At 31.6% G+C, this 14,464-nt stretch overlaps 1 protein-coding gene across 1 annotated transcript; it reads left to right on the top strand.

Annotated features, from left to right (window-relative positions):
• Positions 1-1,650: 1,650 nt before the first annotated feature.
• LOC134270416 (uncharacterized) lies at positions 1,651-11,066 on the top strand (the record flags this gene model as incomplete). The annotated part of the gene is made up of 5 exons (XM_062752642.1): positions 1,651-1,732; positions 7,132-7,196; positions 10,129-10,350; positions 10,444-10,695; positions 10,926-11,066. Coding segments are annotated over exons 2-5 (679 nt in total), but the record flags the coding sequence as incomplete, so codon positions are not given.
• Between the last annotated feature and the right edge of the window lie 3,398 nt (positions 11,067-14,464).

Below are 14,464 nucleotides of genomic sequence, written 5' to 3'. Positions count from 1 at the left end.
AGGATTTATGACAATTTTTGATTGACTATGGTAACACTACAATACATGTAATTAATTTTACAATTAACTGTGAAAAAAATCAGAATGTATAGAAACAATGTTTTATTAATATAATGCAGACAGATTTGTACATAGACATGAAAAAAAACATGTGTATCTCAATGACTAAACATATTACAAGGACTAAAATGAGTTTATATGAGCATTCATATGCTGACCTTATGGAGACAATTTATAAACAAATTTATGTTGAGGTTAGGCAGAAATACAAATAATGGAAACAACTATAGGCATGCTACGTGTAACTTACTCTCTCTCTCTCTCTCCAGGGAGATTATAACGTACGATTTATATTAGTAGCAATATGATGACCACATGTAACATAGCTCAGAGTAAACGCAGGCATATTTGAACATACAACTTTCATAGGCAGCCATATTCCGACCTCGTATACTTTAAGTCACTGTCTATGCTTTGGCGATTTTAACATGGAGTTTGCAAAAACTACCAGACGTTGACCTCATGTATCTTAGATCGCAGGCATTGCAGGCATAAGTGAAAAAAATTATATGAGCATCCATATGCTGATTTTATGTCTCGTAACTCAAGTCAATGTAAAGATTTCTAATAATCATCAGATAAAGTACGAAATCGTATTCTTCTCCAATTGTAATAGATAATTTTATGCCTTTTCTCTTAGCACCAAAAGTTTGGAAAAATGACACTCAGTAACAACATGAAAATTCCTTACACTCAGAAAATCTTTTTATCAAAATTTTAGCACGGACACTGTTAACAGACAGACAGAAGTTTTTGCGAGTGTTTAATAGATAACAATGAAGAATTGGGCGACGGTGGCAGACACTATTTTCTAAAGGAAAATAAGCACAGAAATGAGTCATTTTGAGGCTTTTCTACATGATACTTGGAAATGCACCAAATTAATGACGTCATACTACCAGAAAGGTCCTCATTCATGCCATATTCTTTCATGATTTATCATATTCATCTACTCAACTATTGTTAAAGCCAATATCATTATAACTTTTTTTAAAGACCATTCAATTTTTAGGGCACATTACGGCTCAAACTGTACCTTCTTCTTTTCAAAGATTCCAGTTCATATATTATAATGTTTGAAAATCTGCCTGCATAATGCTGATGGCCTTTTTTGTTTTATCCTGGTGTATGGAATAATACCTTGGTAAATATGATTTTCTTTTAATTAAAAAAACATGTAGGAAATCCGTTTTGAATAATTTAAAGATCATTATAAATCACTGTGTTAACAATGTCCCTATAAAACCCTTAGATAAATACGTGACTAAATTTGAAATTCTATCTCTTGTGTAAAATAAAAAATAAATATATATATAAACGAGGGAAAAATTTCCCCAGCAGATGTTATCTTAAAAATTCCTTTTGTCTCATTGCGTGTCACTAGATTTTGCACATTTAATTGTCATGTCATCCTACATTTGAATTTTTATAGCGACTCATAGGAAAGTGATAGCCTAATACAAAAATACTTGGTTGAAAATTTAAATTTTAGTGAGGTACTGTTTCGTTAGCAAATAAATTTCACGGTGCTTAATCTTTTTGTGCATCTGTTAAAATAGACAGGGGGAAATATTACAAATCATTCTCAAAATAGTTGTGCCAAGTTTATAACTGATTCCTGGTGTATATCAAATAAAAATGTAGAATTGCATTTATCAAAATATCTTCTAAGGTAAGATTAAAATCATTCGTATGAATTACAAATTTATTTTACAAAATTGTATCTTTTTACTATGTAACATATTGTGAGCGCTTAATATTTAAACAGTCTTCTTTTAAGCGTACTAGCGAAAAACAACTTACTCTTAATAAATAACATGATCCAATTAAATATATGTATGTAAATACCGTAAAGTAAATAAAGTATTGATCTCAATCCAATCTTCGCTAATCTTCTGAAATTTGCGCCAAATATTATAAATGTTTAATGTACATATAGTACATGTACCTTATATCTTTTATATCCCCCGCTTTTGCGAAAGCAAGAGGACATAAAATCTCATTCGTCTGTCCATCTGTAAATCTATAAGTCGGCCAGACTGTCCGTCCGTCAAGAAACCTTAACCTTGGATATACATGTACATGTATCTGTTGAATGAGAAAATATAGGAATTTCATATTACACAAGTATACTACCTGTGACAAGACCTTTTTCAATACACTTTTTGCCCCCCTGAACTTGAGCTTGGAGTTTAATTGAGGACGATATGGCTTTCACATTGAACCTGTGTATTACCTGTGACAATATCTTCCTAAACACTATGATTTTTGACCTCAAGACCTTGAACTTGAAGTTTGACTTACTTTTCAAAAACTTTATTCTTGAATTATTGTATTGATTGTGAAAATACCTTTCTAAACACAATGTCATTTTTGATCTTGTGACTTTGTCCTTGAAATTTGACCTAATTTGGAAAATGTTAAATTTTGCTTAAAGTTTTTGATAAGTAAAATAGGCCTTGTATATTTTACATTTATGTTATATTGTTAAAGTGAAATTTCTAAAATTTGTAAAAACCAAATAAAGTACGTGTAACTATCAATCATTAAAAATATTCTCAATCAAAGTTGAACGGAAATGAAATTTTTTTCTCGTGCATGAATAATATTTCGTTCCTCGCCGAATCAATTTTGTTATCGAATTTTTACAAACAGGACTTAATATTTAGAACTTTTTTATAAAGGGGTGGAGGGTTAACCAGGAAAATGAAATACCTGGAAAAACTTCTCAGTAGAAAATAAAAGTCAGTAAATAAATGAATAAAAGCAGTACCTTCAAGCTTGAAAATGATTTTATGTTGGCGGATTTTTTTTCTTACATATGACCAATTTTTCTTGATATAACTATCATGATCCAGTAAAAAGGAAAAAAAAAGGATAACTAGCTTTTTATTATACATTTTCAATTTATCATGATCCACGGAGGTAGGGTGGGGCCGCAATGGACGATCAAAGTTGAACATAAGAATATATATGTAATATGTAACTTAGGAATACATATGATATATATAAGAACAAAATCTTTTCGAGAATAGCACAGGTATGACTGTTTTTTTAAAGGTACTTGGACACAGATTTAAAGTTAATATTTTCTCATTTTTTCTGTATAATATCACTAATTACGAGGGCCGTTCAAAAATTACGCGGACTGTGCTATTATTTATTCTTACAGACGTCATATAGTTATGAAATTTCACAGAAATATGTATCTTAAAGATTCCAATAAATTTTGGGCAACATTTCTGTATTTTAAAAAAAATTTACTAAAATTATCGGTATGTTGATATCGTTGATGGAGAGGTACGGCGCACGACAAAAAAATTGAAGCAAAAGCATGCGGATTCAAAAATTTAACTCATTGATTTTCTAAAATTCGCGATATTTTTCAACAATTTTCTCAAATGTACCTTTAAATTGTTCTATTATTATGTATTTAGATTTCGGACGTAATATTTGAAGTACTAACAGAAATATAGTGATTTTTCTCTGATGCAGTTCCCGTGAAAACGACTGTGAAAATGACGTCTCCTGAATTGACGGCGCACCACACTTTTGTTAAAATATGTGTAATGTTCGATATATCGGCAACATAGATCCAAAATATGCATAATAAAACATGTAGTAAACTAGGCTACTCGTGAAATTCGCCCACAAATAGCAAATTGAAATTTTAGACAGTTAGACCTCTGTAAAAAGGCTATACGGGAGGACGGGAAGAAGATTATAGACGAAAAGTTAACTTTATCCGGACTGTAAAGAACGTGATTGAGAGTCACCAATATCACACTGTATGTCATAAGTAGTTTTTATTTTCAAAACATAAAAAAGAATATTCTTTACTTGTTTAATAGATTTTAAGCTTGACAAGAAATGGTGTTTTGACGTTGAGTAGATAAGGTATCTCAAACTATACAGGTACTCAAGGGAAAATGTTGAGAAAATGAAAGCTCAATCACATATTTTTTATAATGCTTGTGACGTCGAAGATTTTGCTGCGCCGTGACTTAATGGTATGTCCTGAAAAATCACTCAAAATTAATACCAATTTACAACATTTTGATATGAAATTTTGCAGACCAAATAAGAAAAGATTCTTTTATATTATTTATGAAATTTTGCCCGATTATGTCGTCAAATATTTCTTCTGTGCAACAAGTCCGCGTAATTTTTGAACGGCCCTCGTACATATTTTAATAGCATTTCACACAAAAATTGATTAAAAATCTTATTTCATTTAAAAGTTATTAAAACTTTAAATTTTTTGGCGGGTTTGATTGACACATCCTTGCACTTTCACAAATTTTAACTTTATTCTTAACTTTTATTCTTAATTCTTAGGAAAAGTGGCAATTTTGATGTGTTTTAATGAGAAATATTAAAACTTTTATCAAGAAAAATAATTTTATTCAGAGTAGAAATGTTAGAAAGCAAAACACCTTCAAAGTATCGTCATTCCGAACTAAGAGATGCGTACAGAGTTTAGCAAATCGAGCACACTCGTGTTATGTACACAGTTTTTGTAAACAGGGCTCGAGTTCTGTTATTGTTTATATTTAGAATTCACCGGGTGCGTTCAATCGTCACAGTCTACTTACCACAACTGCACGGACTGACAATATATTGTGTGTTTGTTTTGCTTTCGAACGTGTCTACTCTGAATTTTCTAGATTATAGTATTAATATTTTTCAAAATATATAATTCGTGATATTATACAGTAAATATTAACTTCAAATCTGTGTCCAAGTACCTTTAATATGGAAGAGTCTGTAGGTAGTATATTCAAGTTTGTTCAAATCATGACCCCCGGGGTTAGAAAGGGACCACATTAAACGATCCAAGTTTTTCATAGGAATATATATGGAAAATCTTTAAAAATCTTCTTCTCAAGGTCAACAAAGCCATGAATAGTTATACATGTATATGAAGCATCCTCATGTGGTGTAGATTCAAGTGACCGAACAAGACTCGACATATATCTTAGAATTGTCTATATGTTTTATTACAATCAAACCAAAACCAAAACAAAAGGAGAAGCACTAAAAAAACAAGCATTATGAGAGAGTATTGCATAAGCAATACATGTCCCCTACCGGGTTCCCCTTTTCTCTTTCGTGTGACATTTTATTAGAGCCTGTGTATGAAGAATTGTTACTTAAATATGGACATTTCAGTTATTACTTAGATATGAATGAAATATTTTGGATCTGCCTTACAAAGAAAGACTCGTGACGTCTTTGAATGTCATTTGACACACATACAAATGCTTTGATCAGAACAGCTTATTTTACATGGTTGAACAAAAAAGAAGAAAAAATCAAACTTGATCTATATTTGTCACTATAAAGGTATTCAGCAAGTTTCAAATCATGATACATTAATCCAGTAGCACTCGGAATTCCACGGATGACTCGTACTTCGCACATAATAAATTGAATGGAGCGTAGCGGAGTCAAACGAGGATTGCCGATTGATCCAGTGGTGCATCACGATATTAATTTAGTGCATCACAATCCCTATTGTGAACCCAATTATTAAAAAAAAATACCGCAATTCCTTCAGAAATCAATGAAGTAGAACGAAATGCAAACTTGATCTATCATTAATCAATTTATAAAATCTATCCAGCAAGTTTCAGTTCATGACAATCTCGTTAAGGACATAAATTGAGTGCATCACGACATGGATGTGGTGCATCACGAACCCTATATTTAACCAAATTATGGAATAAAATTAAAAAGATAAAAATACTGTAATTCTTTTAAAATTCAATTAAGCAAAACAAAATGCAAACTTGATCTTTAACTAATTAAGGTAAAGTCTTATACTTAAAACCAGCTCAATATCTGCAAGGGTTTAGGAGAAAAGTGCGGAAAACCCTGAAAAATTTAAAAGGCCTTAATTCTGTAAAAATCATTGAATCGCAAAGATATTCAAACTTGATCTGTAACTCATCAAGATACACCCACGTGTCAAAAAATTAGCTCAATACCTGCCAGCATTTAAAAAAAAGTGTGGAAAAACCAACTGGGACAGACAGACAGACAGACAAACGAACGGACAAACAGACCCAGAGGAAACCTATAGTCCCCTCCGGTTTCACCGGTAGGGGACTAATAATAACCGACAAAGGGACGGACGACAAACACCTTACTATGCCATAAGCTCTTCTGTTCTTTGACCAACTGAACTAAAATTCAGCAACAATACTGTAAACATAGCAAGGCAATTAAAATTTATTTCGACAAGGTTTTAAATTTCAATCAGAATTTCCTCCTTACATATCTCTTCTCATTTTAAGACATAAAGCTTAAATTCCTATCAAATCAGTAAGTAACTTTTTTCAACGATTTCGACATCACAATATTTGTCTATTTTCAAATGGATTTTTTAAAATTTGTTGTTATGTGTAGTACCTCATCAAGAAAGTTATGTTATGGGCCACCTTAATTAAGCAATAAATATTTCTAGAATGAAGAAGTACCATATACAATTATTTAACCGTTGATTGCTTCAATTCGAGAACTATCACAAATTATGTTCTTATACAAATTGCTTGTGAAGGCCTTCAAATAACCTGTATTTGACACTTAAGGCCGTTTAGCAGTAAGTTATCTTTTTTAATGGAAATCAAGCACAGATGCAAGGTAAGGGAAACATTTGAGGAACAATTGTGAGGAATAGCTATGTTTAGAACTACATGTAGCTATACGAATTAAAATAATATATATGGAGATAACTAACAGTATTAAAGCTTAAAAGGCCATAAAACAATGCAATATATTATGTCAGCAAACTAAATATGAAAAATTCATTTGAAAGCCAAACTAAAGGCAATGCAAACATGAGATACCAATGCTCTTTTATAAAAATCATCTTCTTTTTATTAATTAATATCTTATAATTTAGATTTTTTTTATCTTATAGTTAAAATCCAGTTACTCATAGGGGAAAAAATTAATATATAAACTGAATTACGATTGATTTTTGTTTTAAGTTTATATCAACTGATTTAATATACAAGTGTGCTTTTTGTATGCGTAGTACGTCATTAAAAGTTTTAATTCTTACAGAATGAAGAGGATGAGTTTCCGAATTTTTTACGTCAGCTTGTTTGCAACTTGTACTTGTGCATATCGTAAGAAAACGACATTTTATGTTCATTCACTAAATGATAAAGTTCTTATTATTTCTTTTTTATTTTATGGCTTAAAATATTCATATAAATATATATTTCATTAACACCATAGCTACTGTAGTTACAAAATTATTGGCTTTCAAAATAACTCAATTCTAGCAATTGATGTGTCTATTGTCAATGAAAAGAGAGGTCAATGTCGTATTATTAGGTACAGTAAATAATTTAAAAGAAAAAAGTGTTTATAATCTTCGCAAAAAATCTACACAAATGTCTGCATATAATAGTTTTATAGACCAATTTTCAAGCTCCAAAGATCATTTAGACAATATGAATGAGCAGCAGAGAAACACGGACCTCTTAAAAATCTCATGACGGATCATACCCTGTATGCATCAGCTGCCGGTCAAATACACGTGTCATTTGCTACTTTTCATTATCGGAAAAAAGGAAAAATTACTAGTATAAATAATGCCCAAACAATTTCTAAGCAAAAAGTCCATCAACATTGACTATATGATATATTGTATTTGCAGCCAAGGTTATTTTATAAACCATTGCAATTTTAGAAATTAGAAAAACTTTAAACAAAACTGTCCATATTGCTGTTTCATTAACGTCCTTGTCAACGTCTTATCTCATCTCATTTTAGGAAGAAGGTATGGTTTCCATACAAATTTTGCTCTGTGATTTTCTAAAAAAAAAATGAAACTGGTGTAAAAGTTGAAAACTCATGCTTTTTCAATAATTGAAATTCAATGCAGAAAAATCATACAAGTCATTTTTCTCAGATGTGTTTTTAAATGCTAATTATGATGTCATAAACATGTGCATTTTCCCGTATTTTCTTAAAAAGTTGCAGAAGACACCAATTTTAAATGGAATTTTCTTTCATATAACATTGTCCACAGGCATCGCCCACAAAGATCTTGAGATGTGTGATTTGTTATTGACTTTTGCACAAAATATCAAAAAATTAACGTGGGCGACGGCTGTGGACTCTATTTTCTAAAGGAAGGATATGGAAATAACGAACAGTATTCAATCTAAACGTCCATTAAACAATATAAAAAATAAGAGCAGAGCAAACACGGACCTCCGAAACATCAGAGGTGGGATCAGGTGCCATGGAGGAGTGAACATCCCCTGCCGACCGGTCACACCCGCCGAGTGCTCATTGTCATGATCAGGAAATAACGGAAAAAAGCCGTTGTCAATTCAGTGTATAAATAATGGACTAACAATTGGTATGAAAAACGTCAGTCAGCATTTGACTCAATGATAAATTGTATTTGCTGACAAGGTCATTGTATCGACTATAGAATTTACGAAATGATGACTTTAAACGAGACTGTTGATATTCTTGTTTCATCAACTTGCTTGTCAATAATTTACCTCGTTTAAGGAATTGTTCATACGTAGAGCATGCTCTTGCGTATCGAATCAACTGAGATATATATACTCCGTATGCAGATGATGAAGGTATATTCATATTGCTGCATAAGTAAGGGAAGTTGACGATAGAAAAATTAAAGTCATCACGTTTATCATATAGCTTGGTTGTTAGATTACCATTAGTGTCTTTTTCAAGTAAAATATCCAAGTATGAAGCAGAAGTGTCGGACTCTGTGGTATCTTTTATATCAAGCTCACCGGGATATATCGTGCCGAGGTAGGAATGGAAATTATTATTATTAATTGACAATACGCCGTCGATATATCTAAATGTCGAGTTGGAGGCCACAGCAAGTGTTTTCTTCTTTTCACGCATAAGATTTTGCATAAATTCTGCTTAATATGAATATAAAAATAAGTCTGCTAATAACGGAGCGCAATTTGTACCCATAGGAATTCCAATAGATTGTTGGAATACCTGGTCTCCAAAAACCACATAGATATTGTCAATCAGAAACTCAAGCATCTTCTTGATGTCAACTTCAGAGTACTTATGTGTGCAATCAGAATCTGTTTTAACAAAATAATTTTTCAAATGACCAATGACGAGGTAAGTAAATTCACGAGTTCCATTTTTGTTGAAGAAGCAGCTGTCAATGATATAAAAAAGCCTGGATTTTAATTTGTCGTGGGGAATTGTTGTGTATAAAGTTGAAAAGTCGTAAGTTTTTAAGCTGTTGATTTTTGTAAAGTCTTGTGATTTCAAATTGTCCAAAGGTTCTTTAGAATTTTTAAGTATCCACATCTGATTTACACCACTTCTTGAATATATAGTTGTACAGTACTCTTGAAGTTTTTCCTTCACTACTGTCAATATTTTAGTGAGAAGTAACGAAAGAGGCTTGGTTGAACATTTACTGGAACCTGCAATGTGTCTTTGTTTGTAAAGATTCTTATGAAGTTTCGGAATCCAATATATATAAAGTAGTTCAAATTCATTTTGGCTCTGTGGAATATTAAAAGTATTCAAAACTGACAGGTGATTTTGAAGAATTGAAAATCGCCCTTGAAATGTGCCATTTTGAGGCTTTTTCTGTTGAAGATAGAAAAATGCTTCACATTAATGACGTCATATTTACAGAATGGTAAACTTTCATTCCATATTCTTTTCTGATTTATCAGAGTCATTTATTTAACTAATATTTAAGCAAGTTTCAAAACGTTTTGATGTCATTACATTTTTAGGGCGCAATAAAGCTAAAACTATACCTTCTTCTTGTTCGTATAAATAGCCTGCCCTTGCGTATCGAATGAATTACATTAACCCATTATACATGTGATAAGGATATATTGCTAAACATGTAATGGAAATTAACAAATAAATTGATAAAGTCATCACTATTATCATAAAGCATCCTAATGTTTATATATAGACTAACAGCGAAATCAAATTGCAAACGCTTCGTAATTGTATATCTTCGCATAGAATTAACAACACCTTTTTTTATTAAATGATAAGTTCATTGTCTTTTGATAGAAAATTTAGCTTTAGGGAAACCTGCCTGGCAGAAAACCAACTTTTCACAAATCTGGGGAGCAGACAAGGCTGTGGATGTGAAGTATACTGACCGTGGAGCAAAAGGTAACGAGTGTACAATATCAGCTGACAAAAATCAAACTGCAGAATGGAGGGTAGATCTACAGAGTGTGGTCAGCATCAGTTACATCAACATCTTCTACAGGACGGATAATTATCCCAGTAAGTAGTATAAATGTAATTATTGTTTGTACATATATAAACAGTATATAAAATTTGTATACAAGTGGATTAAATCAATCGGTTACATTTCAGGTCCAAGTGCATACACTGGCAGATTTGCTGGATTTTCCCTCTTCATTTCAAACACGACATCAAAGTACGATGGCCATCTTTGTTTCCATGAGATACAGAATGTGAATGGCACACCTATAGAGGACCAGAGAATCAACTGCTCTCTGTATGGACGTTATGTAATATATTATAATGAACGGAAACCTGGCGTTGTCTATCCTGGTTACTATTCTACGTACGCATTCAATGAATTGTGTGAATTGGAAGTCTACGGTAAATTGCAGAACATTACTGTATGTAATTTTTTTTCAATAAAAATGCAGAAGAAGATAAAAGAGATTTCAAGTATAACTAATATATTTATTTAGCATTCTTAAACATTTTCCTTAATTAACCATAAATATCCCATCATGAAATAAAAATATTTTTTTTTTGGGATAATCTGGAAAGATTAAACATTTGATAAACAGAAATTCAAATAAAAAGTACCATTTGTTAGATAGGATGCCATATTCCAGAATATTATGGAGAATATTGTAATCAATCATGTTCAGTTTATTGTCAAGAACAGCAATGTGATGTCGTAAATGGTGACTGTGTAAATGGGTGTGTATCAGGATATCAAGGTCTGCAATGCACTCATAGTAAGTAATTGCCTTCTATTTGTAGAAAATATTTCCAAGGAGTAATAATATTTTTTTTACATTGAAACACTTACATTACTAACATTCGCAGCATTGTTAAGGCTCGAAAAAGGGAACGAGGCCTAATTTGTACTGCAAATATTCTTAGTTTGTCCGTGTGCAAAACAGATGTGGTGTATTGTTCATTTGACTCGATTTCAAATTATGTATAAAAGAGCTTTTTCTCTAAGGTGTTATATTATCAACAAATATTAATGCTCTCGGATCATTTCCTTCAATATGCGTATAAATTCATTAATTCCTCTTTTTTTGTTTCAATTTTTGTTAAATACCACAATACAAAGTGAAAGAGATGGTGCTATCTATATAAATTCAAGAAGTGTTTACATTCGCCGTATGACAGCTAATGGCGAAGTTTCTAAAATGCAAGCAAAAAAACACAAGTCATACACCAAGGTTAAAAGTTATTATTTTTTTATTATCGAGAAGAATGCCTTTTCTCAAGGAGTATACACGTGAAACAAAAACGTCCTGGTTATATACTGTTCAAAAGTTATGGCCAAGGTACAGTGTAAAGTTTTTAAGAAGTTTATCAAAAATTTAAAGTCAATGACAAAAATATTTATATAATTTAATTTTGTTTGTATTCTAGTCTCTCATTGGTTGATTTCTAAAAAGGAACGCAAATTATTCTGTTTAATCTGGTTTGGTATGGGGACACATCCCCTTGACGACCAGCTTAATTATCTTATCTATACTGTCCCCTCATTTCCAGTCCTCGCAATTCATGTAAAATTCCAGAATAAAAAATGTACCTCTAACTTCAAACAGTATCCCGATCTTACATCATGTAAACAAACATCATGTGTATCAGTTATTACCTCCCCTCGTTTCCCATCACTTCCATTATTAGGGCTTTTCACTTTCAGGCGAAAAGCCCTATTGTTTTCGTGTTGTTTGATTATTATTATACCTAACACTTTTTGCTCAAGGATTTAAAGAACATCATTGGAGATATGTAATTTATAACATTAGCATTTGACAGCATATCAAAAAGTCTCGCGTAAGTAAGGTTTTGCACTTCCGGAAACGTCACTTCCGGTATTTATCAGTCAGAAACTAAAATTTCTTTAAACCCTAATACTTTCCTTATTTCACATGCAATTTTGTTCAAAATTAATGAATATATTCCTCAAAGTATTGTCTACAAAAAAGTCGTCGTTAGTGTTTTTACACCGATGGTACATTTTTGTGTTATAGGAATCAAAAGTTAAGAAAAGGGGGGATTGAAATTTAAAATTTTGAAAACAATGTAGGAAATTTATTTTGAAGGATATATATTGTTTATCAAAGTAATTAAAGGCTGTACTGTAAGTTTCATGTCCATCAGAGCAGAACTTCCCGTTCTATAAGGCTTTGGAATTGTCTATGGGAGTTTCAATAGTAAAACAAAATCATTTTTGTTCCATTATCTGAAAAGGGAAGCAAACACTTCTTTTAATATTTACAGGGAATAATTGATTTATAATTGTCTTCCGGTGGAAAGGTTATGAAAACCAAATCCCTTACAATAAGGGATTTTTAGGGGTCAACTCTAAAAATCGTCTTTTCCCTTTTTTATTTGTCAACCAATCATCAAACTGATTTCAGTTTTGAGTTAAGCATAAGAAGTACAATTTAAAAATTATGGTCCGTGGGGTAACTTTTTAACCCCTTATAGGAGTTTAAGAGATCTTAAATATCGTATTTTTAAGTATTTTCAAAAATTATTGTGCAAGAGTGATCTCCCTTTGTCAACCTGTTTGGAGTCTAATATGCTCTCTATGTTTCAATTTTTGTATGCATATGAAGTGTACTTCCGGTTTTATACTACTATAGTACTTTAAATTTGTCTATGGAGATTTCTGTGTGAAATTATAAATCATTCATTGTCGATTATCTCAAAAGGGAGGCAAGCAATATTTGTGATATTTCACATGAATAATAACTCAAATATTTTCTTTCGGTGGATAGGTCATGAGACAAGGTTCCTTCAGATAAAAGGGATTTAAGGGGTCAGTACTGAAAAACCGTTTTTTGCCTCTAACTTTTTTATTTTTCAACCAATCTACAAACTGATTTCAGTTCTGAGTGAGGCATAAGAAGGGAATTTAAAAAATAATGGTCCGTGGGTTCACTTTTTGACCCTTACGGGTGTTTTAGGTACCTGAAACTTTGTATTTTTTTAGTAATTTCAAAAATAACTTCGTTAGAGTTATCTCTCTTTGTCCATCAGTTTGAGTCTAATATGCTTTTTATCTTTCAATTTTGTAATGTACATGAAGCGTACTTCCGGTTTTATAAGTACCTTGAATTTATCTATAGAAATCTCTATGTTAAATTATAAATCATTCAATGTCCATTATCTCAAAAGGGAAGCAAGCAATTCTTGTGATATTTCCCATGAATAATACTCTAGCATTGTTTATGGTGGTTAAGCGATGAAAATATATTTTTTTTAATAAAATGGATTTTAGGAGTCAGGACAGAAAATCGTTTTAAGCCAAAAACTTTTATTTACTCATTAAATCCTCGAAGTGATTTCGGTTTTGAGTTGAGCATAAGACAGGCAGTTTAAGAACTATATGTCGTAGGGTCTTTTTTGACCCCTTATAGGAGTTTTATTGAATTGAAAAACAGTCGTTTGTGTCATATATTTGAATTAGCATAAAAAAGTTATGTCTCTTTGAGTAGCCGTTGATGAATATAGTGACTTGTTAAGTTTCATTATTGATATCATCAGAACTTAAAACATAATTAACCTTTTGAATTTTTATTATGTAAGAACCAATTTACTTTAAGCTCCTGACTTTTTTAGGGGTCAAAAAGCCCTCCGTTTTTTGTTGAACGACAAAAAAGGTCTAGTTACGATTGTATTTTTGAGCGGCAAATTTGAACTCATAAAAAGCAGCACAGTTCTTTAATTATTCTAAAAATGAATTATAAGGAATGACTTTAATTCTTGGCCAAATTATTCATATAACCTGGTTTGGGTCAGTTTACGCTTTTTTATAATCCGCATCGCGGATTATAAAGCGTTAACTGACCCAAACCAGGTTATATCGAATAATTTGGCCAAGAATTAAAGTCATTCCTTAATTTACCTATTGAAAGGATACAGTAAAGTAAGAGAGTCCAAGAACAAATTGTTGAAACGTTATGGGCCAGGTTAAATTTTAGTCGGATTTCAAGATCAGAGAAAAAATGTTGGTACAAAAAAGTCATGTCACAAGGTTTACACCGTAGAAATATTAAAGCTATTGCTCCACATAGTCAAAAGTCATGAACAGCTTTTTATGTTTTTAATGAAAACAGACACACAGAGAGACGGACGGACGGATAGGTAAAAACAACTTCAT

Source organism: Saccostrea cucullata, unplaced genomic scaffold (genome assembly GCF_032062105.1).
Source record: "Saccostrea cucullata isolate Sc308-1 unplaced genomic scaffold, CSIRO_AGI_Scuc_v1 ctg3590, whole genome shotgun sequence".
Classification (NCBI taxonomy): Eukaryota; Metazoa; Mollusca; class Bivalvia; order Ostreida; family Ostreidae; genus Saccostrea; species Saccostrea cuccullata.
This window is presented reverse-complemented; position numbering and strand designations above follow the sequence as displayed.